The 27,944-nt window shown below is 51.8% G+C and overlaps 3 protein-coding genes across 6 annotated transcripts; 2 read left to right on the top strand and 1 right to left on the bottom strand.

The window, feature by feature from the left end:
* The first annotated feature begins 653 nt into the window (after nt 1-653).
* On the top strand, nt 654-10,146 carry PINK1 (PTEN induced kinase 1). Its single transcript, XM_053963069.1, has 8 exons — nt 654-989; nt 2,835-3,134; nt 4,075-4,178; nt 5,800-5,982; nt 6,335-6,498; nt 7,464-7,591; nt 8,344-8,580; nt 8,958-10,146. The coding sequence occupies exons 1-8, from the start codon at nt 669-671 to the stop codon at nt 9,216-9,218; spliced, it is 1,698 nt and encodes a 565-aa protein (XP_053819044.1). The 5' UTR covers nt 654-668; the 3' UTR covers nt 9,219-10,146.
* Nucleotides 10,147-10,239: 93 nt separating this feature from the next.
* AGMAT (agmatinase) lies at nt 10,240-14,871 on the top strand. 3 transcript variants are annotated; one of them, XM_053963072.1, is made up of 8 exons: nt 10,240-10,732; nt 11,761-11,837; nt 11,941-12,159; nt 12,883-12,931; nt 13,067-13,262; nt 13,590-13,769; nt 13,963-14,047; nt 14,154-14,871. In XM_053963072.1, the coding sequence occupies exons 3-8, from the start codon at nt 11,991-11,993 to the stop codon at nt 14,225-14,227; spliced, it is 753 nt and encodes a 250-aa protein (XP_053819047.1). In that variant the 5' UTR covers nt 10,240-10,732; nt 11,761-11,837; nt 11,941-11,990; the 3' UTR covers nt 14,228-14,871. The 3 variants fall into 3 exon arrangements, with proteins under 3 accessions (XP_053819047.1, XP_053819046.1, XP_053819045.1); XM_053963071.1 differs by lacking the exon at nt 12,883-12,931 and having other exon boundaries at nt 11,957-12,159; XM_053963070.1 differs by lacking the exons at nt 10,240-10,732; nt 12,883-12,931 and having other exon boundaries at nt 10,742-11,837; nt 11,957-12,159.
* Nucleotides 14,872-15,949: 1,078 nt separating this feature from the next.
* Nucleotides 15,950-26,249, bottom strand: DNAJC16 (DnaJ heat shock protein family (Hsp40) member C16). 2 transcript variants are annotated; one of them, XR_008434624.1, is made up of 15 exons: nt 26,021-26,249; nt 24,807-24,873; nt 23,682-24,012; nt 23,252-23,436; nt 21,998-22,102; nt 21,247-21,405; nt 20,763-20,893; nt 20,348-20,531; nt 19,991-20,173; nt 19,685-19,761; nt 19,355-19,435; nt 19,169-19,267; nt 18,559-18,729; nt 17,252-18,151; nt 15,950-17,031 (listed from the first exon to the last, which is right to left on the bottom strand). XR_008434624.1 is itself a non-coding variant. In XM_053963068.1 (14 exons), exons 1-14 carry the CDS (start codon nt 26,179-26,181, stop codon nt 17,755-17,757), a joined length of 2,331 nt encoding a protein of 776 aa, XP_053819043.1. In that variant the 5' UTR covers nt 26,182-26,249; the 3' UTR covers nt 15,950-17,754. The 2 variants fall into 2 exon arrangements, 1 of the variants encoding a protein (XP_053819043.1); XM_053963068.1 differs by having other exon boundaries at nt 15,950-18,151.
* Between the last annotated feature and the right edge of the window lie 1,695 nt (nt 26,250-27,944).

Raw genomic sequence — 27,944 nt, 5'->3', positions numbered from 1 at the left:
CATGACCCATTCCATGCCCTGCTTGATGCCCGACTCCATGTCCCCTCCCATGCCCTGCTCAGTACCACACTCCACACCTGCTCCATTGCTCTGTGCCCCATTCCCTGTCCCACTCCCATGCCCCGCACCCTGCCCGTCTCCATGCTCATTTCCACGCTGCACTCCCTGCCCCACTCCATGCCCTGTTCCTTGCCCCGTTCCATGCCCATTTCCATGCTGCACTCTCTGCCCCATTCCCTGCCCCTCTCCCTCCCCATTCCCTGCTCCTTTCCCTCCCCATTCCCTGTCCCTCTCCCTCCCCATTCCCTGCTCCTCTCCCTCCCATTCCCGCCCCATTCCCTGCCCCATTCCCTGCCCCTCTCCCTCCCCATTCCCTGCCCCTCTCCCTGCCCCATTCCTTGCTCCTCTCCCGCCCCATTCCCTGCCCCATTCCCTCCCCATTCCCTGCCCCGTTCCCTGCCCCTCTCCCTCCCCATTCCCTGCCCCTCTCCCTGCCCCATTCCTTGCTTCTCTCCCGCCCCATTCCCTGCCCCATTCCCTCCCCATTCTCTCCCGTCCCCGTCCCGTCCCGGTGGGCGTGGCTCCGCGTTGCCGTGGGCGTGTTTCCGGGCGCGGCCTCTCGCCATTGGCCCGCTGTGGGCCCCGCCCCTCGCGCTGACGCGCTGGCCATGGCGGTGCGGCTGTTGCTGGCCCGGGCCCTGCGGCTCCTCCCGCGGTGCCGCCCGCCCTGCGCGCCCCGCGCCCCCCGCCCCGACCCCCGCCCCGGCCTCGGCCCCGCGCCCGCCGCGCCGCCCGCCCCATGGCGGCCCTGGCTGGCCTGGCTGCCGGCCGCCCGCCGCCTCTTCCTGCGCGGCCCGGCGGGCGGGCTGGCGGCCGTTGCGCGGCGGGGCCGCGGCGGCGTCTGCCTGGCGCTGGCCATGGCGCTGGGCCTGGTGGAGCCGCGCCTGGAGGAGCAGCGCCGGGCTGAGGCGGCGTGTCGCCACATCCAGGTGGGAAGCGGCCCGGGGATCCCGCTGGGCAGCGCCTGGGGCGCTCTCCGTGAGGGGGAGGGGGGGCCTTGTTGGGAGGGAGGCCTTCAGTCACCTCCCAAGGAGGGCACAGGAGGTCGGAGCCCTCCAGATATCCTTCATGAAAGAGAGAGTGGTCCTTGATGTGTGGAGCCCCTTGAACACCCCCATGAACGTCGCAGAGTGTCAGTGCTGTGGGGAGACAGACACGCGCCGCCTATGAAGGGCAGGGGAGTCCTTGCTTTGGGGAGTCCCTGAGACACCCCCACTGAGGGTAGTGGGGGGTCATTGCCCTTGGACATCATCCATAAAGGGGAGGGGGATTCTTGTGAGGAGCCCCTCAGATGCCCCCTTTCAATGGGAGGGGCGTCACTGCTGTGGGGAGCCCTTCAGACACCCCTGGAGAGGAGGAGAGCTTTGTTTTATGTGGCCCCGCAGACATCCCTCGTGAAGGGAAGGGGGATCACTACTGTGGGGAGCCCCCTGACAGTCCCTTTGAAGGGCACACTGGGGAGCCCCCCCAGACGCCTTCCCAAGGAAGGTGGGGGGTGCTGCAATGAGCAGCCCTCAGGCACCTCTTTCTCCCCAGAAATAGGGTCCTGCCTCTCACTCAGCAGCGCTTCATCACCCTAAAGCAGGGTGATTCAGCCACCACTTTCAAAAGCAAGGGACCCTCACTCCCTGTCCCTCCACAGAGGGAGGGGGTCGGGGCCCTGGTGATGGGGGTCTCATGTCCCAGGGCACTGATGTTGATCCCCATGGGAATTCTGTGGTGCTGGGCCAGGCTGTGCTGGCAGGGCACGGGGGATGGATGGTACTGAACTTACTTCCTGGGTAAAAATAGACCTCTGGTGCTCAGAGCCAGCTGTCACCTGCTCCACCAACCAGCAGACACGTTCCCTGAAGTTTCTCCTGAAGAAGATCCTTGCTCTCCTCTGTCCTTGCTGGGTTGTTCCATTTGCTGTCCCTGGTCTGTGTCCAATGACACATCCCTAGGGTGTCACCGGTGCTTTGTGGCTGCAGCTCACAGAGAAGGCCACTTGTCTGTATCAGTTCAGGTGACAGCTGGGGCAGCACCAGACCTGTAGGATCATGAACTGTGGTGAAACTCCAGAACAGCCTCCTGTGTGTTGTTTATCCACATCTCTTGATTTCCTCCCCCAGCTCCCTCCCATCATAGATTCACTCTCCCTCAAACCAGCCCTCACAGTCGACTGCCACAAAAAGGCCATTGTTTTTCCTGTTGCTGCTTTTAATTGGATTTTCTTTTAAATGCTGTTTGCCTGATTTGTTTATGGAAAGGGAGAAAAGTGTAATAATGCATCTGTTTTCAGAAGTGTTCAGTTAAACTTTTCTGTACACAACCACGGAATCATGGAATGGTTTAGGCTGGAGGGGACTTCAAGGCCCATCTCTTTCCACCCCTGCCATGGGCAGGGACACCTTCCACTATCCCAGGCTGCTCTAAGCCCTGTCCAACCTGGCCTTGGACACTTCCAGGGATGGAGCAGCCACGGCTTCTCTGGGCAAAATATATTTATATTCTAGATTGGCAAATGACTCCCCCTCCTGGTTTCTCTTCTTCCCTCGAAAAGGGCACCTTTGGAAAAGACTGGTTTAGGGGTAAATTGTATCACACAAAAATATATGGATTGCAGATGATCTTTCACGTGGTTACAGTGATTTGAGCCCAGTGGTTAGAGTCTGATTGAGACTTTCAGGTTGGACCATTCCACCAGGACGTATAATACCACTGAAACACTAAGTTCTCCTTCGCTGGGAAGTCTGGGATAACTGAGCGGGTTTTTCTGTTCATGTTCCTTTCAGACCGTGTTTGTTGGGAAGAACAAGCCACAGAAAGATCCCCTGAGCTCCTTCCGCTGGCAGGGCTTCAAGCTGGAGGAGTATCTCATTGGCCAGCCCATCGGGAAGGGCTGCAGCGCCGCTGTGTACGAAGCAGCTATTCCCTTCTGTCCCACTCCTCGGGATCCTGTGGAGAGCAGCCCTCTCCCAGCCCTGCAGCAGGACCGTGCCTCAGCTTCCCAGGGAGCTGAAGAGGAGCCTGTAGTGAAGCACCAACCAAAAGGGGCTTTCCCCTTAGCTATCAAAATGATGTGGAACATTTCGGTAAGGAGTCGGCGCTGAATCCCCCGTGTCTGTTGCTGGGGAATTCTGGCTGGAATGTTTAATACTGAAGTGTTGAAAGTGCTAATTATGGAGTGCAGGATGAGTGTGTCACGACAAAGCTGTTGGTAGGTGACACTGGAGACGTTGAGTGTTAGTGAAGAGTCCCAGAGCGAGGTAATTAGCATTCATCATCCTCTGGAATTGGCACTGAGAGCTGCTGCTGCTGTTGGATATGGAGGTGATGTTTTAGGAAGAAAAGGTTTTCTGAGCCTGGCTCTATTGGAAAGGTCTAAGAAGGGGAAAGCCATTGCTGCCAGTGATTTAGGAATTGGTGTCCTGTCAGTGTCAGGACAGAGGTGGGTTTTCTTCCTGAAGAGTCAGTGGTCTCAGGGTGCACAGTAACCTGCCTGCTGTGTCCCTTTGCTGTGAGGTGACTGTCCCAGATCTGCTCCAGTGTTTCCCAGCCTGGGTGACTGGTGATCCAGTTCCTCAATGTGGCTCTTCCATGTTTAAAAAAATCCATGTGGCTTTCCCCATTGATGCAACAAGTAAATATTTCAAGACAATATTTCAAAATGCCAACATCTGCCATCCCTTGGGCTCCAGAAGTACCCTGGCATTTAGCTGTGGGCTCTTCCACTTGGGTTTGGAAGTTGAAAGTGCGTTCTAAGGTGTAGTTTGGATTGCTGATGGTCAAGGATGCATTTGAAGTGACAAATAGATTTCTTTCTGCAAATAAAGGCCTTGTGGCCTCCCTTAGTGAACTCTTTAAGTAGTCAGTTGCCTTCCTTGATTTTCAAGGGAGGGAGGTCCTGGAATCTGGTCTTAGTCGTTCCAGCTCCAGACGCAGTGCCAGCATCAGGACTATCTGTTTTCAGCTTGCACTGGGGCCGGTTGATTTCGGAGCTGAAACCAACCTGGGTTGTGATTGTTGTTGTAGGCTGGTTCCTCGAGTGAAGCCATCCTTGATGCCATGGGCCGAGAGCTCGTCCCAGCCACAGGCGTTGCCTTGTCCGGGGAATATGGAGCTGTCTCTGGCCGCAGGTATGGAGGTGGCAAGGTGCTGATTTTATCCCTTGATTTGTTTTGCAGTAATTTGTACTGTTAAAAAGGTGCACAGGGCTTTCTAGAATAGCTGCTGAAAGCAGTTAAGCCTAGGGATTGTTAAGTTTGTTGGCATGCAGGGAATTGCAGTGCTAAACTGTGTGGTCCAGAGGGGATTGGAAGGTGCACCAAGAATTTGGGAGCATTTGGGGTCTCACCAGGGTCTAGTGGGTGGCTGTGGCTGTGTCTTAGCTTCCCTGTGTTGACCTGTGTTGGCGTTTGCCGAGGTAAAGGCTGGAGGAGCCACTGGTTAAACACCATTTAAATTTGTATTGTGATGCTTTTTAATTGCACTGCTGCAGTCGGTAACAGTTTGAGTGTATTAAACATTAAATTATTTCACTGTAATACAATTTGACTGTGAGGTTTGAGAACTGGTTTGGTGTAAAATGGGTGCTGGACAAGGAGGTTCAAACTGTTTTAGTGCAGGAAGACTGGTGAGAAGGAAAATGGAAATGACTCAGTTTGTACTCTTTGACCTGAGTGGGAAGTGAGCAAACAGCATGAAGGGAGGAAATCTCATGGAAACTTCTAAATTACCTCAAGTTAGCTATCTTTTTGTTCAGAAATGCATCTTTTTAATTTTTTTTTTCCATTTGAAACAATGGAGTCCACAGCCCAGATTGTCTGATTTAAATTTCAAATCCATCCCAGCTGCCAATACAAATGAATAATGAATGCTGTGCCCGTGGCTGGCTGGGAATGCAGTAGAGCAGCCAAAGGGATATTTGACATTCAGGGGATGAGAGATCTGTGTTGCAGACAAATAGGTAACCTGCTTTTCAGGGCAGGGAGAGCTTCCTGCCTGTGCCATAAAATAGAGGGTCTAAATTGATACTCCCAGTGTGAAGCTGACCTTTATTACATCTAACAAAGTAATTGTGTTTGGGTGTTATTCTCTAGAGCTGCTGTAGCTCTTTTTGAGTGGAGAAGCAGCCTGTGCCTGGCTCTGCCTTTGTTAGCAGCATGGAAGGGTTAGTGGGGCTCGAGTAAAATGAAAGCTGCCTGTTATGTGTGAGGGTTTTTATCAAAGCTCTGTTTGTAGTGCAGGTAAACACCTTATTTCCTGTTTGGCCATTGTGAATAGGGAAATCCTGTTACAGAAGAGCCCCTGTGACACCTTGGTTAGCTCAGTTTGCTGTGGGCGGCACCGAGGTGGATTCTGAGCTCTGGAGAAGGTGCTGGAAGATGCCCGTTGCTGCAGCGGGTCCGTACGGGCTGTGGGTGTTCTGCATCTACCTGGGAAACGCTGGGCTGAGGTGCTGGTTGGGAAATGGGCCATGAAACTGCTGCCCATGCTCTTGCTCAGTGAATGGATTCCAGGATATGTCTGACTGTTTGCTTAATATGCAGTCCTGTAATCCACCCTGTGCAGCTTTAATCTCCCTCTGCTGAGTCTTCCAGTGCAGAAAAAACGTGTTTGCTCACTGCTGGGGAACCCTTTGGTGTGGAGAACAGGCCATAATAATGAAAAGTAGTTTCAGCAAGAGCAGCAATGTGCCTGGGATCCATCAGAACCAACTGAGAATGGTGCAATCTGCGGTGTCTTTCCTCTGCACAGAAAACCTGTCCTTGGGAGGAAGAAGCTGCAACCTCATCCGAATATAATCCAGGTGATCAGAGCGTTCACATCCTCTGTCCCTTTGCTGCCTGGAGCCTTTGCTGACTATCCTGACGTCCTTCCATTGAGCCTGAACCCCAGAGGGATCGGTCACAGCCGCACACTCTTCTTGGTGATGAAGAAGTAGGTGGAGAGAAGCTGGTTAATGTGACTTGGGCACTCTGTCCCTGCAAAGCTTGGGTCTGGGCTGCTGCCAAAGAGCAGAGTATGCTCTTGGAAATGCCTCCCAGGACCTGTTCCAAGTCCTTGAGGTTCTGACTGTGCTTCCACAATGAAGACAAACCGTTCTTTTTAATAATTACCCCAAATTAAAGTGAGAAATGTGGAGTTTGTCCCCATTTGTCTCCCCTTCTAAGCCTGAACTTCACCCCTAGTCTGAGCACACTGCTAGAGATGGAGTAGAATAAGTAATGAGGTTGCCAGTGATAAGCCTCCAGGATGCTAATTCCCATTTTTTTCCCCTTGTTCTGCCTAGCTACCCCTTCACGCTGCACCAGTATCTGCAGGAGAACACTCCGGATGTTCGCCTGTCCACAGTGATGATTCTACAGCTCTTGGAAGGCGTGGACCACCTTGTTCGACATGGAATAGCACACAGAGACCTCAAGTCTGACAACATCCTGGTTGAATTTGATTCTGGTACATAGATCCTTGAGGATAAATGCCAGATAATTCACAGAAGTGATTCGGTCATATTGGCATTCGGGGAAGTCTCACCCGGCTGCGTGTTTGGGGAAAGAAGCATCAAACCTTTTGAATAATCTCAGGTTTAGTTTTTAGCTTAGTATTTGCTATGACTGCAGCAAGTCATCGATCCTGTCTGTGCCTGAGGTTTTGCATCATTAACATGGACAGAGTGTATTGCTGAGATGATGGATTACATGAGCACAGCCAGCATAGACTGGAGCATCCAGGAACACCACACTGGGATGCTGCAGGAGCTTTTGCTTCAGGCTCTTGGCTCTGTCTTCTTTCCCAAGTCAAAGAATACAGGGAGCCTCTTAAAATCCCACCCCATGGCCAGGTTAATAGTGCTGCACCCTGGAATGATGAAAGATGGGTTGGGAGGGAAGGCATGCAGCATTTTCACCAACGTGTTCTCCTGTCAGCCTCTAACAGCAGTTTTAATTACCTGAGCTCTTTTTTGGTGTGATTGAGATTCAAATCAGCAGGAGCAATAGGAGGCAGGCACGTCTGTGTGATTAGGAGTGAAAGAATTTGGTTGAAGTGTATCAGGGAGAGAGACAGAGAGATCACTGGAATCTACTGGAATCTACCCTGCCTTCCTGGAGACTGGCCCAAGAGGTGACAGCCTCTGTTCCCCAGTGCTCAGGATTTAGAATCATAAAATCATGTAATGGCCTGGGCTGGAAGGGATCTTAAAGCTCTTCTCATTCCACCCCCCTGCCATGGACAGGGACACCTCCCACTAGATGAGGTTACTCTACTGAATGTCTTCACCCACAATGTTGATGGGGGGATTGAATGCCCCCTCAGTCAGTTTGCAGAGGACACCAAGTTGGGTGTTGATGTGATGTGGTGTTTGGTGCTGCCAGGTCCTCCCAAACGTAACCCTAACTCTGGCAGCTCTGTGTTGTTCACAGCTGGCTGTCCCTGGCTGGTCATCACTGACTTCGGCTGCTGTTTGGCAGATGAAAACATCGGCCTGAGGCTGCCCTTCACCAGCTCCTACGTGGATCGGGGTGGCAATGGCTGCCTTATGGCACCTGAGGTAAATCCCTCCGTAGCAGTGCTTTGTGGTGCTGGTTTTCTGCTTGTCCTGCACTTGGGGCTAAAAGTTTTGGTGGCATAGGAGGTTTGTGCCCTACCTTGAGTTAGGCTTGGTGAACATCTGTGCTGAACTATGTCAAATAGACACCTTGAGCTCTAACAGGTGAAACATAATCAGTTGGTGTTAACGGCAGAATCAGCTTTTCCCTCCCCCCTCCCCTAAATTTACTCTTTAGTCTTTATTCAGGTCCCTTTCCATGTAACTATTAAGAATTTTATGCAACAGTCCTTGTGTTGCAACAGTAGCTTTTGGCTGAAGTTCAAGGTGGTTGCAAAATTATTTACAGTTCCTTTTTATTTCTTTGATGATAAGAAATAATAAAAGCCTAGACACCCTTAACTGTCTGCTGGAGCACCTTGCCGTGGTGTTGGTTGTTCATCTGCAGGTCTCCTGTCTCCATAATTCCAACAGGAGATAGCCCTTGGAACTCTGGGAATACTGGTCAGGGGCAACAGCTAGAGCCTCTGTGCAATGTTCAGACTCCTCTCAGCATCCCAGTGGGCTGAGCAGTGCCAGAGGCTTAGAGCATACCAGTTGGGAATATTTACAGCATAGATTCAGATGCAACCCAACTTTGGGTTCAGTGTCTAAGTTTATTACATGGAAAATGCATGTTTGAGCATTAAAAGTGGAATTTCAGCACAGAGGCTGCACTCGAGCTGTTCATTTGAGTAGCCCCCTCTCTGTGGCAGGTGATCACAGCATCACCTGGTCCAGGCACGGTGATCAACTACAGTAAAGCTGATGCTTGGGCAGTTGGAGCGATTGCCTATGAAATCCTGGGCCTGGCCAATCCTTTCTATGGCCACGGGGACTCCACTCTGGAAAGCCGAAGTTACCGGGAGGACCAGCTGCCAAGTCTGCCCAACCACGTGCCCCTTGAGGTGAAGCAGGTGATAAAGATGCTGCTTCAGAGAGATCCCAACAAGGTAAGAAGCTGTTGCCTTCAAGATATCCTCTTTGGGAGTATCCCTGGTGGATCATTTTGCCTTGGAGGGCTGTGCGTGCTGGGGTTAGTCCAGATCTCACTGCAGGATCAAAGGACAACGTAAGGATCAAAGCCAAAAAGGTCTTTGCTGAGTGGTGATGAATCATTTCAGGAGATGTTTGTGTCAGGACCAGACCTCTCATTGGAGGGTTACACACAACATTATATATATACAGTAATAGTCTCAAAGAGCTTTCTAATTCACAGGCTGTTGCCTTAGGTGGGGCCCCAGGGAGTTTGGGAGGGGCCAATGCTCGTGCTGGTGAGGTGGCTGAGTGCAGCAGGATCAGCTTATCTCCCCTCCCCTTCCTCTTGCAGAGGTTGTCTGCGAGAGTGGCTGCAAACGTGCTGCACCTGAGCCTCTGGGGTGACAGTGTTGTAGCATCCAGGACCCTGAAACCTGACCAGATGATTGCCTGGCTGCTCTGCCAGTCTGCAGCCACCCTGCTCACCAACAGGCTGGCGGAGAAGAGCCAGGTAGAAACCAAAGTGAAGATGTGCTTCTTGGCAAACCTCGAGTTTGAAGACCTCTGGGCAGCAATATTCCTGTTGCTGGCCTGGAGAAGCCAATCTGGGTGAAGGAACCACCTGGAACACGGGCATCCCACATAAATGGCACTTTCTAAAGGCACATAGGAACCTGTCCTTTCTGTCTGTCTGCAGTCCTGTAGTGCTTTAGGGAACAAGCTGCAGGCCTGTGCTTAGGAGCTTGAGTTTCTCTCTAGCAAGTGTTAACCACGCTGCTTTTCTGTTCCTGCTAGAGGAGATGCCCTTGCTTCCTTACCCTCTGGAGGGGAGGGAGTGTGGACCTTGCAGGTGTCCAGAGGTAATGTGGTTGGTTTTGCTCCCATTTGGGAATTAATTGACTTGTAAGTTGTGTGTTGAGTGAAGCAGATTCCTTTCAGAGGGATGACTGGGAAGAGGCACCGTCTGGCTGCATTTTACAGAGAAACATCACAATTTAAGCAACACACAGAAATCCAAGCTGACAAAGGGACCTGCAGTCTCTGTTCTTGAGGTAACCAGGGTGGTTTGAAACTCATTTTCTTCTGAGCTGTGAAATGACAGCCTGAAAACTTCCTGATGAGGTGCTGCCTGGTAACATGAACGTCAGCAGCACTAAAAACCTCGCAGCTGTACACAGGATAGTGGAAGCACATCATCCTCAAATCGCACTTATCGTTGTTCTTAACTGTTGTAGCTCTGTGGCGGTGGCTGCCCCAGGGTCCAAGGCTGAGTCAGACTCTCCAGTTAGGGATAATGCTCCAAACAAAGTGAGGTTGGGCAGCAGCTCTGCTTAAAGAGCTTAGTGTGATGCTCTGCTCTGTTACCTGCGTTTCCTTCAATGAAATAATCTCTTTTGGTGGGGAGGACGGAAACATCAATCTTTAAATAACAACAGCCGTGTTTATGAAACAGCATTCAATTTCATGGCTATAATTGTGTTTAGAGGAACTTGGAGAAAGTTACTTACGCTTGTTGCACAATAAATTAAAGATTTAATGTGGCTGTGGCTGTGTGGGTTCTCTCAATCCAATTTGGGCTGTGGAGCGTTGGTTCTGGGGTGTCTTAAACACGAATTCAGCTCTTTCCAGTGCTAACTGTGGAACATGGTGTTCTACTCCAAGGGAAATTTCCCAAAGAGGGACAGACCTTGCTGTGGGGATGTGTTTCGTACTCCTCCTGCGTGATAAATCAGTCTGCTCCTGCAGTTTCTAGTTGGATGACAGTGGCTGATACCCCTAATCATCACAGGGTAACCTGCACTCAGGGTTTTGCACAGTGTTCCAGTGCAGCAAAGAGCACAGAGCCTGAGGAATCAGGGGAAAAGAGCTCTTGGGGGAGAAAGCTGCAAAAAAAGACCTTTGTAACATTGATCTAACCTAACCAAAGTGTGTGCTGCTGTTTCTTACATTACTGAGCTCTTGCAGTATGTTTCTGCTGCCTTTGCTTTGTGTGTGCCTAGGTCTGGCGTGGATACTCTGGACACTCTGTGGAGCCGTTTGAGGAGTAAATGCTGTTGCTGTGTGGTGGATCTCTAAGCCCTCTTTCTGCCATGAACATCATTCCTGTGCCTTCCCTCTCTCTCCCAGGTCCAGTCTCTATACAAGTAGGGAGCAGAATTAGGGGCTGGAGCCATCCAGTATCAAGTGTGTTAGTATTTGCCCAACCAGGGTTTTATCTGCACTAATGAACTCCACTCATTGGAAACTTGCTTTCCCTGGAAACTGTTTCAGTTCTGTCCTCAAAAATGGTCTAAAATGCTTGTCTGCAGATTGTCCCTCTGGTCCTTAAATCCCTGTTAATGCTTCCCCTCTTGCTTGCATTTTGTCCCCCTGTGGTCCTGCTGTGGTCAAACTTCCCTTTTGTTTTCTTTCCCTTCTGCCTTCCGCTAATGAGACATTTTTATGATTTTTCAGCATTCTGGGTGCTTTTGTGCAGGTTAAAAGTATAGGCTGTTAATGCAACAAACGCTGCCGTGCTGTCTGTCTGCAAATGCCCAAGGGGAGCAAACTGGGACATATCCCAGCATGTCCCTCTCACCCTGTCCCACTAATCCCTGCACAGGCTCTTGCCCCTCACTGCTGTGTTTGTTCCCAGTGTTTGCCAGGACTTTGCCATTGGGAAAGGGGGTGGCTGGGAGGGTGAATGTGGAGGCTGGGCTGGATTTCTGCCCTTCCCCGGGCAGTGGAGTGTCTGGTGCACTTTGATCCTGGGAGGGAGGCTTGGCAGAGACAGCTGGTGCTCTGCCCAAGCTGGGAACGGGCTCCACAGCATGCCTTGCTGCATTCCCAGTGGGAGAGAGGGTGGGAGTGTGTGGGTCAGGATGAGGCCTCTGCTCTGGGCTGCCTGCAGCCAGCTGCTGCCCCGGGGAGCTGGGCTCTGTGCCCCCAAGCCAGCCGTGACCACTGTGGTAACTGCATCACACCACAGCCTGCAGCCTCTGACCCTTCTGGCCGCCTCCAGCTCCCCAGCCAGTGTGTCTGCAGGGTTCCTCCAGCCCCTGGTCCCAGGGAGCAGAGCCCCCAGCTGCTGGAGCTCGCAGTTCAACGCGCCCCCCAGTGCCCTGCTCGTGGCCCGGCCTGTGGGGGTCTGCTCCATGATGAGGCTTCCAATGCAGGCGTCTGCGGAGGGACTGGACGTGGCGTTTGTCGGTGTCCCGCTGGATACAGGCACATCCAACCGGCCGGGAGCCAGGTAAGGGCCAGCCTGGGGAAGCTCATGCTTCCCTCTGGCCATCAGGCACAGCTCTCCTGTGGTGAGAGGGGTGCTGGGAACAATGCCTGGTGGCGTTTCCCAGCCACGTCATCGCCCAGGTTTGGCCCACGTCAGATCCGTGCCGAGTCGGCGATGGTGAGGAGGTACAACGGCAGCACCGGGGCGGCGCCGTTCGACTCCCTGCGGGTGGCCGACATCGGGGACGTGAACGTGAACCTCTACAACCTGCCCGACAGCTGCCGCCTCATCCGGGAGTCCTACCAGGAGATCGTGGCCTCCAGCTGTGTGCCACTCACCTTGGGTAAGGAGCATGTGTCTCCCTGTGCTGCCACTGTGTCCTGGGTCCGTCAAAATCCCTCTACTCCTCCCGTCATTCAATCCAGGCTTGGCTGGAGGTGAGCAATGGATCCGTCTCCTGCCTGGGCTGTTGTGGCGTATCGTGGGTAAATTCACAGGCTCTCTGCTGAACAGAATGTTCTGTGATGCCTCTTCCTTTGGGTCAAAAATGAGGAGGATGAGTCAGTCTGTAAATAAAACCAGTGACGTGTTTTTGGTGTCCTGTTGAGCAGCACCCAAAGCAAGAGCAGGTTTTGTCCCTTGTGTCCCTCCAGCTGAGCGAGCACCAGGCTTTGCATGACGCCTGATTTGGGTGCGTGTTCAAGTTTGCAGCTGTTACTGCTTGGCATCGCTGAAGGCAGTCAATGTGTGGAGTAACGAGGGGCAAGTCACCAGTTAGATTGTCCTCAGAAGCTGATCAAATGTCTTATTTATAAGCCTAATCAAGGGTCCTGCTCCACAGGCTGTCCCTGCTGGCAGTCCTGCATATCTGGTCCTTCCTAGAAGGAAGACCAAGAGAAGAAAGGACCCAGGAGAGGAAGCAACCTGCACACGGGAGTGTTAGTTTTCCTTTGGCAATGAAGCCCTGCATAAATAAGTACAGGATAAATGCAAAGAGGGAAAAAATTACTTGGGAACAAAAGTAATGAGCACGGAGCAGCTTCTGTAGTGTATTCCCCTCTTGCAGGTGGAGATCACACCATAACATACCCAATCCTGCAGGCCCTGGTGGCAAAGTAAGTTTCTAATCTAGACATGGAGAGAAAGGACCTGGGAAAGAGCCTCAGCAAGGCTCCTGGTTTGTTGTCCCTGCTGTTGGCAGAGCTGCCATGCACGGGACAGGACTAGCGCGGCCACCCTGTCTCGACCAGGCACGGTCCCGTGGGACTGGTGCACGTGGATGCTCACACCGACACCGGGGACACGGCTCTGGGGGAGAAGATCTACCACGGGAGCCCGTTCCGGCGTTGTGTGGAGGAAAGGCTGCTGGACTGCGGCCGCGTGGTACAGATTGGCATCCGAGGCTCCTCCTATGACCCCGATCCCCACAAGTACTGCTGGGAACAGGTAAACTGATCCGCTGTGTGCTCCCCCTGCCATAAATACCACGTCAGTAATATTTACTTGGCTTCAGCAGGGAAATAAATGCATGTTTTGCCTCTTGTTCCATGCCAGCAACTTGTCTGCAGGACAAGCACTCCCGGCTCACTGAGTGTCAGCTGAGTGGAGAGTTAGAAAGTGTGTGTGGGGAGTGGAAGGTGTTTCTAGGTGCACTTCTGCAGCTTTGCCCTGGAATGAGGATTGTTCCTGGTAGATATTCCCCAGCAGGGCAGGGGATGCTCCTCATCTCCCCCCTTTCCCTAAGCAGGTGCCTGTGTGTCTGTGCTCCCACAGGGTTTCCGTGTGGTCCCAGCTGAGGAGTGCTGGATGAAGTCCCTGGAGCCGCTGATGAGGGAGGTGAGGGCGCAGATGGGGGACAAGCCAATGTACATCAGCTTCGATATCGATGGGCTGGACCCTGCCTACGCCCCGGGCACCGGCACCCCGGAGATAGCCGGGCTCACACCTGCGCAGGTGAGGGGACACGCTGCCCTGCCCAGGGGGAAAGGGCTCTTTTGCTCCCTTTAAAGGAGGTCGTTTCACCAGCACAGCAAAGTGGAAATTTAGGGAGGTGTTTCCTCATAGTGATAAGGATGGGGAAAGCAGAGCCTGGACCGGTCTGCTAGGTCAGATGTGTTTCTTGATCCCAAATCCATTTTTTCCCTAGGCTTTGGAGATTATTCGTGGCTGCAAAGGTCTGAACATAGTGGGGTGTGACCTTGTGGAAGTCGCACCAATGTACGATGTCTCTGGTGAGTCTGAAGATGCCTGAGGGCAAGACAAGTGCCTGGCACAGGTGGTTGTGGGTGAAAGCTGTTGGATATACACAGATTTCCTTTTTTTGTCTTGTTATTTTAGGCAATACAGCCCTCCTGGGGGCAAACCTGCTGTTTGAGATGCTGTGTGTCCTCCCAGGAGTAAAGACATTGTGAGGGCAGTTCTCACCTGCCCTGGGACAAACACTACTCCATGTCCTCAGCCAGGCTTTCCATGTCCCCTTCCCTTCAGCCAGCTGCAGCCAGCATGGGCTTTGCAGCATGAAATAAATGCCATTTACCACTAGAAAAGGTACTTTTTAGCTGGGAAACTGTAGAGAACGGGCTAGACACTGTTTAACTGGGGTCTGGAGCTTTGGAGCTGGCCTGGGAAAGGGATAGATGAGGCTAATGCCATTTTGCCTCTGGAATGATTCACCCAGCTCACAGGGCTCCTGGAAAAACTGTCATTGGTAAAAGGTTTGTCCCATTAGGATGTTGCAGGAAGACAATGAATGTAGAAGAAGGGAGGATATGAAGGGGGCCTGAGCCTCCTGCTGAGAGTAGGGAGATATTTGACTAGAATGCCTGCTAGTGGAATAACCAGGAGTTTCCTATGGCAGGAGCAGTTTAACTCACCTGAAATTTCTGAGAGGACATGGAGGTGAGGTTAGTTTGTACATGGAGACACAGAGCCATCTCATCACACATTAAAATAGTTTATTTTGGTTGCGAAACTGTAATTGTCTTAAAACAAAATGACATCAGTGCCTGTTCACAAATACAAAAACAAAACAAAACCCCCCCAAAATAAAAAAGACAGCTTTGCCAAATAAGTTAATTTCCCCCCCTCCCAGTATCAAAAGTGCAAAATAGGTACCTAGTTCTCAGTCCTACTTGTCAGGCTGCGCTCGTGTCCTGGCTCCTGGTTGCTGTGGGTGAAGGGCAGGGACAGGGACAGGGAGGAGTTTGGGAACAATCTCCACTCTGGGGCCTGTATCCCTTTGCCTCAGCTCTGAGCACTGTGCCATTGCTCAGATCTCACTAGGAAAGTGCACTAGGACCCAATCTCCTCAATCTTTGGATTACGAATCACCGCATGTGGAACAGAATCACAGGTGTTTAGAAAATGATGGGGTGATGGCTCATGGCTGCTGGGAGAGGGCAGATCCCAGGATAAGCAGCTCTGACAGTGGTCTCAAGACAGCAAACACCCAGAGTGCCGTGCTGGCACTGCAGCCAACTAAACCAGGGGCAGAGCAGCTTGGCTTTTGCTTCAACTCAGGCAAAATTTCCATAAAAATCCAGCAGCTGTGCTCCTGTCCAGCTGCAGCCAGCACAAGTGGACTGATGCAAGCACTCCCTCAGCTGAGCCCTGGCTGAAAGGGGAAGTTAGCTGTGGTAAAAAGAAAATAAATCCAAGGATTCTGGCAGCGTGCAACACACACAATGGATGTGAAGGCCATAAAGCCTTCTCCCCTTCCTCAGGGTTGGGCTGAATTCCCTTGCTGCAGCATACTAGGCACTTTTTTTCATGAGTTGAGGGTTTTCTCCGTGTTTCTGATCAGCTTAAGAAACAGCAGAGATCCAGAGAGCGTTCTTCTGCTACTGCAAATGTTTAAGACATTATGTAGAGCCTTCTGCTGGGCTAAAAACTATTCCAGCCCATGGCAAGCTGTGGGAAAAGTGCAGGAGTGCTGCGGTGATTGCTCCAGCCAGGTGGAAATGAAGTCCAGAAGCATCAGGTGGCTCCCTCTCTGCTCTCTGTCAGCACTGCCTGTGTGCCTTCACAGGAGCTCCTGGGCAGGGAGAAGACCTCACCTTCCTTCCCTCTTCTTTAGTGCCTCATTCCGTGGCCCAGGGTGCACTGGGCTGGAATTAACTAACCTCATATAGGGATCGTTTGTAGCATCACAGCCTTTATTTGAAGCACGTTTTACAGGGGATCTGAGGTACCTGGGGGGGTCAGAGCATGCCAGTCTGCTCCCAGGATGGGGAGATGCAATGAGGCAAGGCTTTGGGAGCAATTAGGGTATGTAAGGAGTGCAATGACTATAGCATTCCCAGCTTCTGTACAGGATCAGCAGCTGGGTTGGCAGTTATTCCTACTGACTGGCTGCTCTGCTAAGATGGTAACTAAGGTGGCAAGGGCTGAGTCTGGAATTAACACCATGTGTTCACTGAGTGCTCTGTGTTCCAAGCCCTGTGGCAAAGGCCACTGGCCCCCATCCCTGTGCTTTGGCAATGCTGGAGCCTGATGGTGCCACAGGGCTCCAGATCCACGGAAGGAGGAGGCCTGTGTGCCACTGTGAGCCCCAGAGCAGTGTAAAGGAAGAACAAACCTCACAGGATTTCAGTCCTTGCCACAAAGAGAAGCCCTGCTGCCTTGCTTGGTCACTCGAGGAGTGTTAAGCAGCCACGAGACTGCTGCTGTCCTCCCTCTACCCAGGGGCAGCCTTTCCTTGTGGTGTTGGAAGTGGCTGTTGGGGCACTGCTACAGCAAAGCAATGTCCAAACCCAGGGCTGTGCAGCTGCTCTAACCTCACACACCCCCAACGCTTCCAAAAGATTAAAGAAATACCCAAGCAAACAAACACAAAGCCACGGGAGCAGCCTGAGTGCGCAGAAATGGAGGTTTGGGGTAAGAAGGAAATGGGTGAGAGGCTGAAACCCAACATCTCAACCCCTGACTAAACCAAAGGAGCTTCACACGCACGCAACAGTCTGATGATACAGCACTTCTGGGGCAACGTTTCAAGAATACAATCGTTGAAGGATGAGGTTCCTTGATACAAAGGAAGGTTGGTTTGTACTACAGCTGGAAAGCTGTTTGCAAGGAGCCTGGGGACTCACTGGCAGCTACGTAGAGTTTTTTTACACATCTACTGGCTCATAGCAGCTCACGCCTACAATTTGAGGACGCAGGTAAAGTTATGGCTCTAGGATACATCGTCTAAAATCGACAGAAGCAGAAAAGGCATCTGAAAAATCAACGTGACATTTAAATGACTCAACACTTTGACAGTATTTTACGGCCATGCCCTTTCCCTCCCTGTTATGGTTCAGCCAGTGAAGCTGCAGGTGGAACCATGACACGAGGAGCATGAAACATGCAGATCGCCCACGAGCCCACACCACGGGGGGTCCCAGCTAAGGTTTGCTACAAGGGAGATGCTCCTGACCAGATTCTGCATCACTTACCATGGGGAAAGCCAAGAGAGAATGACTGCCTGGTGGGAGGAGGCGTTTCGGAAGGGCAGGGCCTGGAGGGTCTGCAGAGTTACACCATGCACCATGGGCTAAGCACACGGGGATGGGGAGGGAGTACCGTGACCCGGCCTGCATCACCGGCCGCAGCTGGTCCGGACCCAGGGAAGTCACGGATTTCTTCAACCAAGGTAAAACAAGAGGTGGGATGGGGGGGACTCGGGAAGCAGACGTGGCAGGACGAGAGGGGCAGAATAGACTTCTTGGCTCTTCGGTTGTACAGCGTCCAAACGCACGGCGGGGCGGTGGAGGGCACGTGGATGCGCTTGGCTGCGCTCCCGGGCTCCGGACACAGGAGGTGTGTTTTAGTTGCCGGCCCCAGGAGTTTGTCTAAAACCTAAGGTCCATTCATCACGCTTGTTTGAGTTTTCCTGGAAAGAGCTGTCCCTTGTCATCTTCATAAAAAGTTTGTCCCCTTAGAATCTCTGTAAAATTCCTCAGTCTAGTGCAGGCCATGAGGGGATATAGAACCTCTGTAAGGAACCTTCTAGAAGGCGTTCCATCCAAAAGGACAATTTGTGTAATTTGTTTTTAATGGATCTAGATCCTGGGCTGCAGGAGGATTTCCCTCTGGCTTCTGCATGTTGTAAAGCATCGTAATCCTCGCACGATCCCAGGGTTCCCCCCTCGTCCCCTGATCTGTGAGGCTTAAAGAGGCAGAAGTATTTCTTGTGGCCATTCAGAGCCAGGACGTAGCCCGTGTAGTCACGCTCGAGGAAATGCTTGTCATACTGGTTTGGGATGGGGGCTGCATCCTGTGCAAACTCCAGCAGATACTCCAGCCACTCTCGGTGTTTGTCCAGGCTAAGGAAGGAGAAGTGAAGAGAGCTGCTCCTGGGGGAAGAGCAGAGAAGATCCTGGGATTAGCATGTGTCCTGGGTCTGGCTGGACTCCTACTGGACAGGTAAGGAATTGTCAACAAGGGCAGGGCAGTGCTATGTTGCCACAGCTCCTTTTTCAGCTCAGTGTATAGAGCACTGTTGTCCTTTCTATTTGTCAAAACATGGGTACAGCCAAAGTGCCACCACAACCAACGCCTTTGGCCACCATCACCAAGTCTGGCTAGGAACAGCCTCTTGCTGTTTGGTGGCTCATTGCCACCGATAAGGGCAGAGGCCGCTTCGCTCGCCAGAAGCGTTCACTCCTCACAACGGAGCCAACCACGCTCCTCACATGTCACCAGAGCAGCATCACACAAGTGGTTAATACAGAACAGAAGCCCGGGAGAGGGCCCAGCCTACCCTGTGAACATGTAGACTTCTAGGGCGAACTTCTGGAGCAGGGGGGTTTTGGTGGAGTTGGACAGGATCAAGACGACGTTCATGTGCCCTGGCCTCAGGCGCACCAAGTTACTGGTGTAGTTGATGTCTGTTAGCTCAGTAACCTCAACAAAGCTCTTTTTGGGAATCCTGCTGCAACAAAAAGAAGACCGAGTGAAAGGGGAGCAAAGGACTGGGAGCAGCTGAGGATGGAGAAACTGTGAGTGCATTTGCCAGCCTGTTACGCTGAGCCATCCCTGTGCCTTGTAGCAAAAGCCAATGTAACTGGTGCAATAGCTTGGTTTGCACCTCCCTCAAGAGTGGGTCAGACCTTTACCTGTCCCCTGAGGATGCTGTCTTGGGCAAACCTGGTGGGAATCGTTTAATAAGCAGATTAGTGTCCCCCTGTCCTTGCTGGCTGGGTCCTGGCTGCGCACTAGTCCTCCTTCCTTGCTGTGCCTGCACTGCCCTGCACAACAACTGCACTATGTGCAACTTCAGCACTTCTCTGCTCTTCACTAGCCCTCCCTGCACAGGTGCTCCCTGAGCAATGCTTCTGCAAAAAACATTCTGGAGAAGTTAGAGAAGGAACCTGTTACTCTCTTTGCTGAAGCTCGCGTCGTTCTTCTCCGTCTTTGCGGCCGTTTCTTCTTTCCCCGAGGGTGGAGCGTCCCTTGTGTCACTCGAATCACTGCAGAGGAAGGTGATTTTGTGTGTGTTTTAGATCTTGAGGTTGGACTGAAGCACTATTCCTGAGGGCATTTTGGTGCACACTCACCTGAAAGCCTGAACAATAACGGTGCCAAAGAGAATGAAGAGCGCGGAGAAGAGCAAGGACAGGAGTGGCATCATTTCTCGCCTGAGGGAAGATGTGCAAGCAGCAGTCAGGTCTGTGAGTTCACATTTTCTGCCTCAATTTCAGTTCCTGCCTATGTCAGATAACACTGTGTGCCTTCCCCACAAACTCAGCTTGTTTCTTGGGTCTTAAAGGCCATCATGTTTTTGAGTGCTGTCCTGCTCCCACCCAAAAGGATGTTAAAATTGGATCTGTTTTAAAATAAGGTGACAAGGAAGCAGTGAATACCAACAATGGATGCCCAATCCGTACCAGTTACTGTGAAACAAACTGTCCCACCAGTCTGAAATGTAGTCCACTGTGGAGTAGAACCATCGGATAAGGAACATCTGTTCGAAAAGAATGAAAAGCAAAAACCGAAATTAATAAAACGAAAACTGTTATAAAGACCCCCAACAAGTTTGAGAATGCCATGAGATTCCTTCTGTAAGCAAGAAATCTTCTAAGAGTTTTGCCTTGTTATTTTAAAATATAAATAATGCCTCTGAACACCGATAATGGGATTGTCCACAAAGGTAACACACAGATGTCAGGCATCTGGAAAGGCTGTGCACTTACAGGAGCGAGCTCATCATTCAGGTCTGCCACAATGGTCTCTGATGACAGAAGGCCGGGGTCTGTCCTCAGCTGGTCCAGGAGATCCAGGAGGATAAAGTTGTCCTCTTTGCTGCCTTGCCAGGCCTCCTCCAAGGCTTTATAGGCGATCTTCCCTGCATTATTGCGTCTCTCCAGAATGACCACCTGGATGAGCCAAGAGCATGGCACATGTCAGAGAGGAAGGGGCTTTTGTTTTCTTTTAGACAGATAATTCACTTCAAACCACTGCTCAGAATCAGGTGTCAGATCAAGGTACAGCATCAATTAAATGACAGGCTAAGAGAAGAAGGAATTAATAAAATAAAAGGAAACCCTCACCACTGATCTTCCATGATACTTCTCCTCATCCATCAGCAAGGCGTCTGCAAATTCTGGCTGCCGATCACTGTAGATGTGCACAAACCTCAGCGTGTCTTTTGTGTTGGCCACAGCAAAAGTCAAAAAGGCCTCATAAGCCTCAGCAAACTTCTCTCCTTCCTCAGTAAGCAAGACCACACAGTGCCTGGGTGACACAACAAGATGCAGGATTAAGAGCCAGTCTGGAGGTGAGAGGGAATGACCAACTCCTTTCCTCTTGCCAGAACAATCCTGATGAGCTCCAAACCTCTCTGACAGTGTGGATATTGAGCATGATCCAATGCAGTCATTGCTCTTTTCCCACAGAATCAAACCAGAAGTGACTCTAGGAGCAGCCGCAGAGCCTTGGGAAACAAAACAGGGACACCTCACTTACTTCCGCTGACGGTGAGACTTCTTCACAGGACACAGCTCCTGGAACAGCCTCTGGCTGGTAAGTCTGGCCACCATGAGGAACTTATTCTGGGAAAGGAAGTCATCAATGAGCTGCTTCTTCATTTCTCGTGCCTGGCAAGGACCAAGAAAGCAGAAGTCAGAAATGAGCAGGAAAGAGGAGGGCAAAGCTGCTGGATGTTCCTAAAGAAGGCTGCCAGTCCTTGTGGTCATCACTGCAATCACCCAAGATGTTTTGAGGCCCCAAGACTGAAAAGTTACCTGCGTCCCCACTCCCCAACAGGCTGGAGTGCCCCAAGCTTCCCTTGTCCTAACACTCTCTCTCCTCCTCCAAAGCCTGAGTTTAAGCTGAGAACAAACACTCTTCCTCCAAACTGCACCACTGATCACCCCCCTCATCACCAGCTTGGTCAGAAAAGCTCCGTGCCTGATTTCCCTGAGCTCTTGGAGAGGGCTCTGAGTGATACCTGCACGACGTCAGCAGGCCGGTCGATGTGCTCCTTGAAGATCATCATGGTGGGAGTGTAGACATTGATGTTGTACTGGCTGGACAACTCCTCAGTGCCTCGGAGTCCGACGTACACGTACCCAAAGGACAGGTAATCTCGGTAGGCAAACGCCGTCAGCTGGGTGGGAGGGAATCCCCAGCACGTGTTTATGTTACAGAGTAAGCATTTTCTCCCCCAAGTGCCTGTGGTGACTTTGCTCCAAGAACACATCCCGCTGTTTGAATGCCATCAGATGTGCTGTGAGAGGCAGATACCCTTCCTCTCCCTCACTGAACCAAATTGTGCATCCTCTTAGTCATTGTGCTGGGAGCCTCCACGAATCCACAGGTTTATTTACAACCTGACATGTTGTAGGGTGGCACGGGCTTCTTAGGAAATGTGATTTTCAGCAACCCAAATTAGATATGCCACAAACATTTCTCATTCCCAACAAAGGTTGTGCACCTGTGTCGCTGCTACCTCTGAAACACACCTGCACCTTCACACCCGTGAAGGGTAACTGCATCAGGACAAAGAAACAGACTCCTTACAAAGCTGGCCATCTGGCCACATCATTTGCAACCCACACAAATCACCTTGCTCTCCTCGAACCAGTCAGTGGTGTCTGGAGGCATTAGTCAGTCCACCTCTGCTCATGGCAGTGGTATTTTAATTTGGAACATCTGGATTTATAAGTAAGTCAACAAGGCAGTGAGAGAAATGACATTACCTTGTATAACAAGGGCACAACTGGCATGTGATCAAAGAGCAGCACGTGGGGCTTGTTGTCCTTCCTCCAGTGGGACAGAAAGTGGATGTAGTTTTTATCTGTAATCTTTAGACAGAAGCCGAATGTCAGTTTAACCTCTGAGCTGTCAGACACCAGCAATGCTCTGCATCCAGGTGTCTGAATGAGGGCTGAGCCTGAAAAGGCTCTCCAGGTGTTGCAGGAAGCAGACTGTGGGTTGGTCTTTCCAACATATGTTCCTGATTAATGAGTGAATTAAAACCATCACTCTTGATCTCCCTCAGCCATATTAGTTATTGCAACATCTGCTGATGCCATTCCAAGTCAATGCCAACATCACTGTTCTCCTGCTTGTTGAGACCATATTCTTTATATATACATAAAAATGGGAAGCCAAGGGTTAAAAAGCACCTGAGAGCTCCACTAAACCTGCTCTGTTTTGGGTGTGATACCTATAAAAAAGGACATAAATGGCTGCAGTTACTGTAGAAGGGGAAATTATCCCTATTTTTGGGGCAAGGAGTCCAATAACTCCAATACCCAGAAGACAAGTGAAGAGTCCACTGGGGAAGGTGACCTCTGGTAAAGATCCTAAGGGAAAATGAGGTGAGGTGAACAAGGCCACAAGCAGAGGCCAGGCAGGTGAGAGTGCTGTGGGGGCTGACCCAGGCACATCATGGGGCGGTGGGCATTTTAGGACTCTGTCAAAAATCACCAGAAGGCTGAAACACAGGAATATTTTATCAGTTAGGAGATTTTACTTATGACTTTGAAAGGGCTCATGCTGCCAGCTTGTTTCAAAGGTCTGAAGGAAAACTGAACAAAACAAATGGGACTCTGTGTCAGTGAGTTTTAGCAGACATGACCTATGAGGTAGTGAGTGGTCCCTGATTTGCTGGATGAAATGCCAAGAAAGCAGGAGAAAAGTGAAATCCAGCAGGTTCCTGTCCTAGGGATAGCCTGGGTAGAGCCCTGGCAGCTATGGGGTGTCACAGCTGGGGTCAGGTGCCACTGGAGTCACTGGTGTGACCATGTAGTAGCAGAATCCTCTTTTCAAGGACTAGTGTTACAGAGCTGCGGGGTGGGAAGGCTTCTGACAGCACCGGGGTTTGGAGCTTTGTGCCACAGATCAGCTTGGAGCCTGAATTAAACAGATTAACCACCGAAACAGCCAAGGAGAGAGGGATCTCCAGGCAGAGAGGAGCAGCAGCATCTGACAGCCCTGCTAGAACCTACCTTTTCAACAAGATTCCCTGGCAGAAGGTTCTCCACGAATTGCCGCAGGTTCTCCCGAACGACAGCATTGTGGAAGAAGGTTATTTTCCCATTAATGAGCCCCAGCAGGGTCGGAGTGCTGTGGGCACCCAGATGATGGGCGAGGCGCCGTTCGTACCCCGCGTGAACGACACCGATTCCTGCTCCTGGAAAAGGAGAGCACTGGGTTCACCTGTAAGACCCCCCACAACCCAAATGCCCAGTGGAAAATTGATGACCTGCTCCTTTGCCCAGCACCCTGCTTTGGAGTTAGGAATGTTTGGGAGAGCATTAGGATAAAACCCTGAGGAAATCCACAGGGTCTAAACTGGGTCACACAAACCTGAAGGCAAACCACGGCAGCCTTACGGGGCGAGGGACACACACCCAACCCCAACAACCTCATCCTTACCCAGAGCTTCCAATTCCTGAGCAACTTCCTTCCACACGGGCTCGATGTGGATGCAGCTGAAGCACCAGTCTGAGGTGATTTTAATGAGGTAAGGTTTCTTGAAACTATCTGGCACGATTTCATTGATGTAGTGGGAAAAGTGAAGCAAATATTTCTCGTCAGAGGTGTCACGCCTCTCGGAATTGAAAGGGAAATGGAAGAAGGACTCGTCAAAATAGAAGCCATCGTGGAAGCGGTGGAACTGGCGATGCTGCTGCTGAGAGAAGCCCTGGCTTTCCCCAGCATCTCCGTAGCGATCAAAGTTTGCTCTTTTTTCCTCGTTGGAGAGAATCTGGAAAGCAAATGATGGAAAAATGACTGCCTGAAACCATGAGGGGGAACTGCCCTGACTGTAATCCCTCAGTAATTAACATAAGGAATTTGCAGTCTTTGCTGCAAATCAGACAGATAAATATTTTGGATAAAGGAAGCATCACATCCTTCTCAGCTCACTGTGGTAAATAAGGGTAAAAAACCCTCAAAGCCCAAAGAAAAGGAGGCCCTAAATCCAGACTGCTGTAGGCGCTTCTGTCACCAACAGCTCCTTGGGTCTGAACATCCTGTGTTCTGAGCACGAACACTCTTTTCTGGAGCAGTTTTTGCTGGTGTCTGTTTGAATCTGGAGGGTTCAGAAAGTGCCGAAAGTTTCATTGAGCAGCCAGAAGCCTTGCAGAGAAACTGCATTTTTTAGCAGGGAAATAAGGATTTATCTTGATTTTCATGGGCTTGGCTGCCACAAACTGGAGTGAACAATTTCCAGAACATGCAAATAACAACTGCTAAGAATAATTTGAGGTGACTAAATGCCTGTGATGATGAACGTTGCGTACATGACCCCAAAATGCTTTTATGTAGGTGTGACACAGTCAAGACGCTGCCCAGCCAGGCAGGGCTTGGGGAATACCCACTCCTTTCTTCTTTAAGGCTTTTTAGGCAGAGCAAATTTCTGGGTCGATAATGTCCACCTCCACAGAGTCAAGAACCTTTCCCACATAGAAATACACTGGAAAAACACAAAGCCATGTATGGAAAACTAAGGGCACTTAATGTTAACGATAGCAGGAGTTCACAAGAAACATGTGTTACCTCATAGGCCTTACTAATCTGAATGAATTTGTCCTCTGCTCCTGGGTCCTTGTTTTTGTCAGGGTGCCTGTGGGGCAGAACCAGAGGAAAAGGGGTCAGTGGGAGCTGTTGGCCTCTGTTTGGAACTGAGGACGACATGGGCAGTGAGGGTGTGCACTGACATCCCTGAGGCTGAGACCAGATTTATACCCAGCACGTGCTGTCCCTGCCCAAACCCCATCCCAAAATGCAGCAGTGGGATGTGTGCCCTGTGCCTGTGGACCTGTCCCTCTGTCTGCTCCATCCCAAGCAGCCCGAGCCCAGGACATGGAGTGTGTCTCCTTCCTAGCAATGCCTCCCTTGGCTGCTGCCCTACATAACTACCGGGTTCTCCCTTCAATCACCTCCTGCCACGGCCTCAGGGGTGTCTCACACAGAACAACATGGGCTCTAAAAGCTGCAGGTAAGCCTGCTGTATTCATTTGATTTCTATGCCGTGAGCCTGCCCTTCACCACACACCACCTGCATGAGGGGCGTGACGTTTGCGCATCCAACACATTTCCCTTCCACAGCCCTTGGACATCCAGGTATCAAGCTGAGACTTCAACCCTCAGAAATCACAAGTTCCCAGGGAGAAATTTTTCTCCCCACAGCCAGTCTCCAAGAGAACTTTTCCCCCCATTGCTTGACTCTGGGAGAACTTTTCCCCCCACAGCCAGACTCTGGGAGAACTTTTCTCTCTGTAGCCTGATTCTGGGAGAACTTTTTCCCTTTGTAACCAGGCTCTGGAAGAACTTTTCTCTCTGTAGCCTGATTCTGGGAGAACTTTTTCCCTTTGTAACCAGACTCTGGAAGAACTTTTTTCCTGTAGCCAGACTCTGCGACAATTTTCCCCCCACAGCCACACTCCAGGAGAACTTTTCCCTCCGTAGCCAGATTCCAGGAGAACTTTCCCCCATGTAGCCTGATTCAGGGAGAACATTTTCCCCTCCTAAGCAGACTCTGAGCGAACTTCTCCCCCCGCAGCCAGACTCCAGAGGGTTTTACAGCACGTATCGCTGGCATGGATCATCTATGTATGTCAGGCTGCCCGCCGGCCTGCGAGGACGCCGGGGCGCACAGCCAGGCGAGGCGGCTCACGCCACCACGGGCCGCGGGGCCTGGCGCTGTCACCGAACCGAGGCCGGGATCCGCTCCCGGGGCCGGGCTGAGGGGGTGCAAGGGCAGCACGTACCATTCCCGGGCGAGCCGCTTGTAGGCCTTCTTGATGTCGGCCTGGCTGGAGCTCCGGCCGACCCCCAGCACGCGGTACGGGTCGAATTCGCCCGGCGCGGCCGCTCCCAGCGCCGGCAGCAGCAGGAGGAGCAGGAGCCAGCCGGCCCGTCCCGGCTCCATGGTCCGGCGGGGCCGCGGGCGGAGGGAGCGGACGTGCCGCCCTCCCGCACCGAGCGCCGCCGCTTCCGGCGCGCCCGCCCGCCGTCCCCATGGAGACCCAGCGCTTCCGGGAACGCGGAGCTGCCGCCGGCGGGCTCGGGGCTGCGGCCCTGCCGAGGGGCCGGGGCGGCTCGGCAGCTGTGGCAGTGCCGTGCGGTGGGTTCGGAACGGGGATGGTGGCAGCCGGGAGCGCCAGCCGTGTCCTGGGGGGCATCGGGCCGAGGAGGGGATTGTCCCGCTCTGCTCTGCGCTGGGGCGGCCTCAGCCGCGATATTGAGGGCAGGTGTGGGCACCGCAAAATAGCAAAGATGTTAAGGTGTTGGAAAGCGTCCAGAGGAGGGCAGTGAAGTTGGTGAAGGGCCTTGAGGGGAGGAAGAGCGGCTGAAGGCACTTGGTCTGTTCAGCCTGGAGGAGACTGAGGGGAGATTCATCCCAGTTACAGCTTCCTCTGAGAAGAAGAGGAGAGACAGACACTGATCTCTGCTCTTGTGACAGTGACAGGACCGAGGGAATGGCTGGAGCTGTGTCGGGGCAGGGTTAGGTTGGATGTTAGGAAAAGGTTCTTCCCCCAGAGGGTAGTCAAGTACTGAACAGGCTCCCCAGGGAATGGACACAGCACGGAGCCTGTCTGAGTTCAAGGAGCAACACTTGGACAACACTTCTGGGGACGTGATGTGACTCTTGGGATGTCCTCTGCAGGACCAGGACTCGATGATCCCTGTGGGTCCCTTCCAACTCAGCATGTTCTGTGACTCTATTTTGGTTTTTTGCTAAGTCGTGTTTATCCAAAGTCAAAGACTTCTTTCTTGTCTCGTGCTCTGGCAGTGAGGAGGTTCACAGAGGGAACTGGGAGGGAGCACAGATGGGACAGGTGACCTGAACTGGCCAAAAGGATATTCCACACCACAGATGCCCAGTATATCAGAGGGAGGAAGGAAGGGAGGAAGGGAGGAAGGGAGGGAGGGAGGGAGGGAGGGAGGGAGGGAGGGAGGGAGGGAGGGAGGGAGGGAGGAAGGGAGGAAGGAAGGAAGGGAGGAAGGAAGGGAGGAAGGAAGGAAGGAAGGAAGGAAGGAAGGAAGGAAGGAAGGAAGGAAGGAAGGAAGGAAGGAAGGAAGGAAGGAAGGAAGGAAGGAAGGAAGGAAGGAAGGAAGGAAGGAAGGAAGGAAGGAAGGAAGGAAGGAAGGAAGGAAGGAAGGAAGGAAGGAAGGAAGGAAGGAAGGAAGGAAGGAAGGAAGGAAGGAAGGAAGGAAGGAAGGAAGGAAGGAAGGAAGGAAGGAAGGAAGGAAGGAAGGAAGGAAGGAAGGAAGGAAGGAAGGAAGGAAGGAAGGAAGGAAGGAAGGAAGGAAGGAAGGAAGGAAGGAAGGAAGGAAGGAAGGAAGGAAGGAAGGAAGGAAGGAAGGAAGGAAGGAAGGAAGGAAGGAAGGAAGGATGGAAGGATCTGATCTGGGTTCAGGAAGGGGATCTGATATCAGTCAGTGGGTGGTGTGACTGCATTGTGCATCCCTTTATTATTATTGTTGTTGCTGTTATTGTTATAATTTACCATTACTACTGTATTTTACTTTATTTTCAATTATTAAACCGTTATTTTCTCAACATACAAGTTTTACTTTGATTCTCCTTCCCATTCCACGGGGTGGGAGGGGAAAAGAAGGGGGGAGTTGAGCAAGTAGCTGCGTGGTGCCTAATTTCCAGCTCTGCTAAACCCACAACAGTTGGCTTAG

The sequence above is a fragment of the Vidua chalybeata genome, chromosome 22 (assembly GCF_026979565.1).
Source record: "Vidua chalybeata isolate OUT-0048 chromosome 22, bVidCha1 merged haplotype, whole genome shotgun sequence".
In the NCBI taxonomy this organism is placed as follows: domain Eukaryota; kingdom Metazoa; phylum Chordata; class Aves; order Passeriformes; family Viduidae; genus Vidua; species Vidua chalybeata.
The sequence above is the reverse complement of the archived record's forward strand: the minus strand, read 5'-3'. Positions and strand labels throughout refer to the sequence as shown.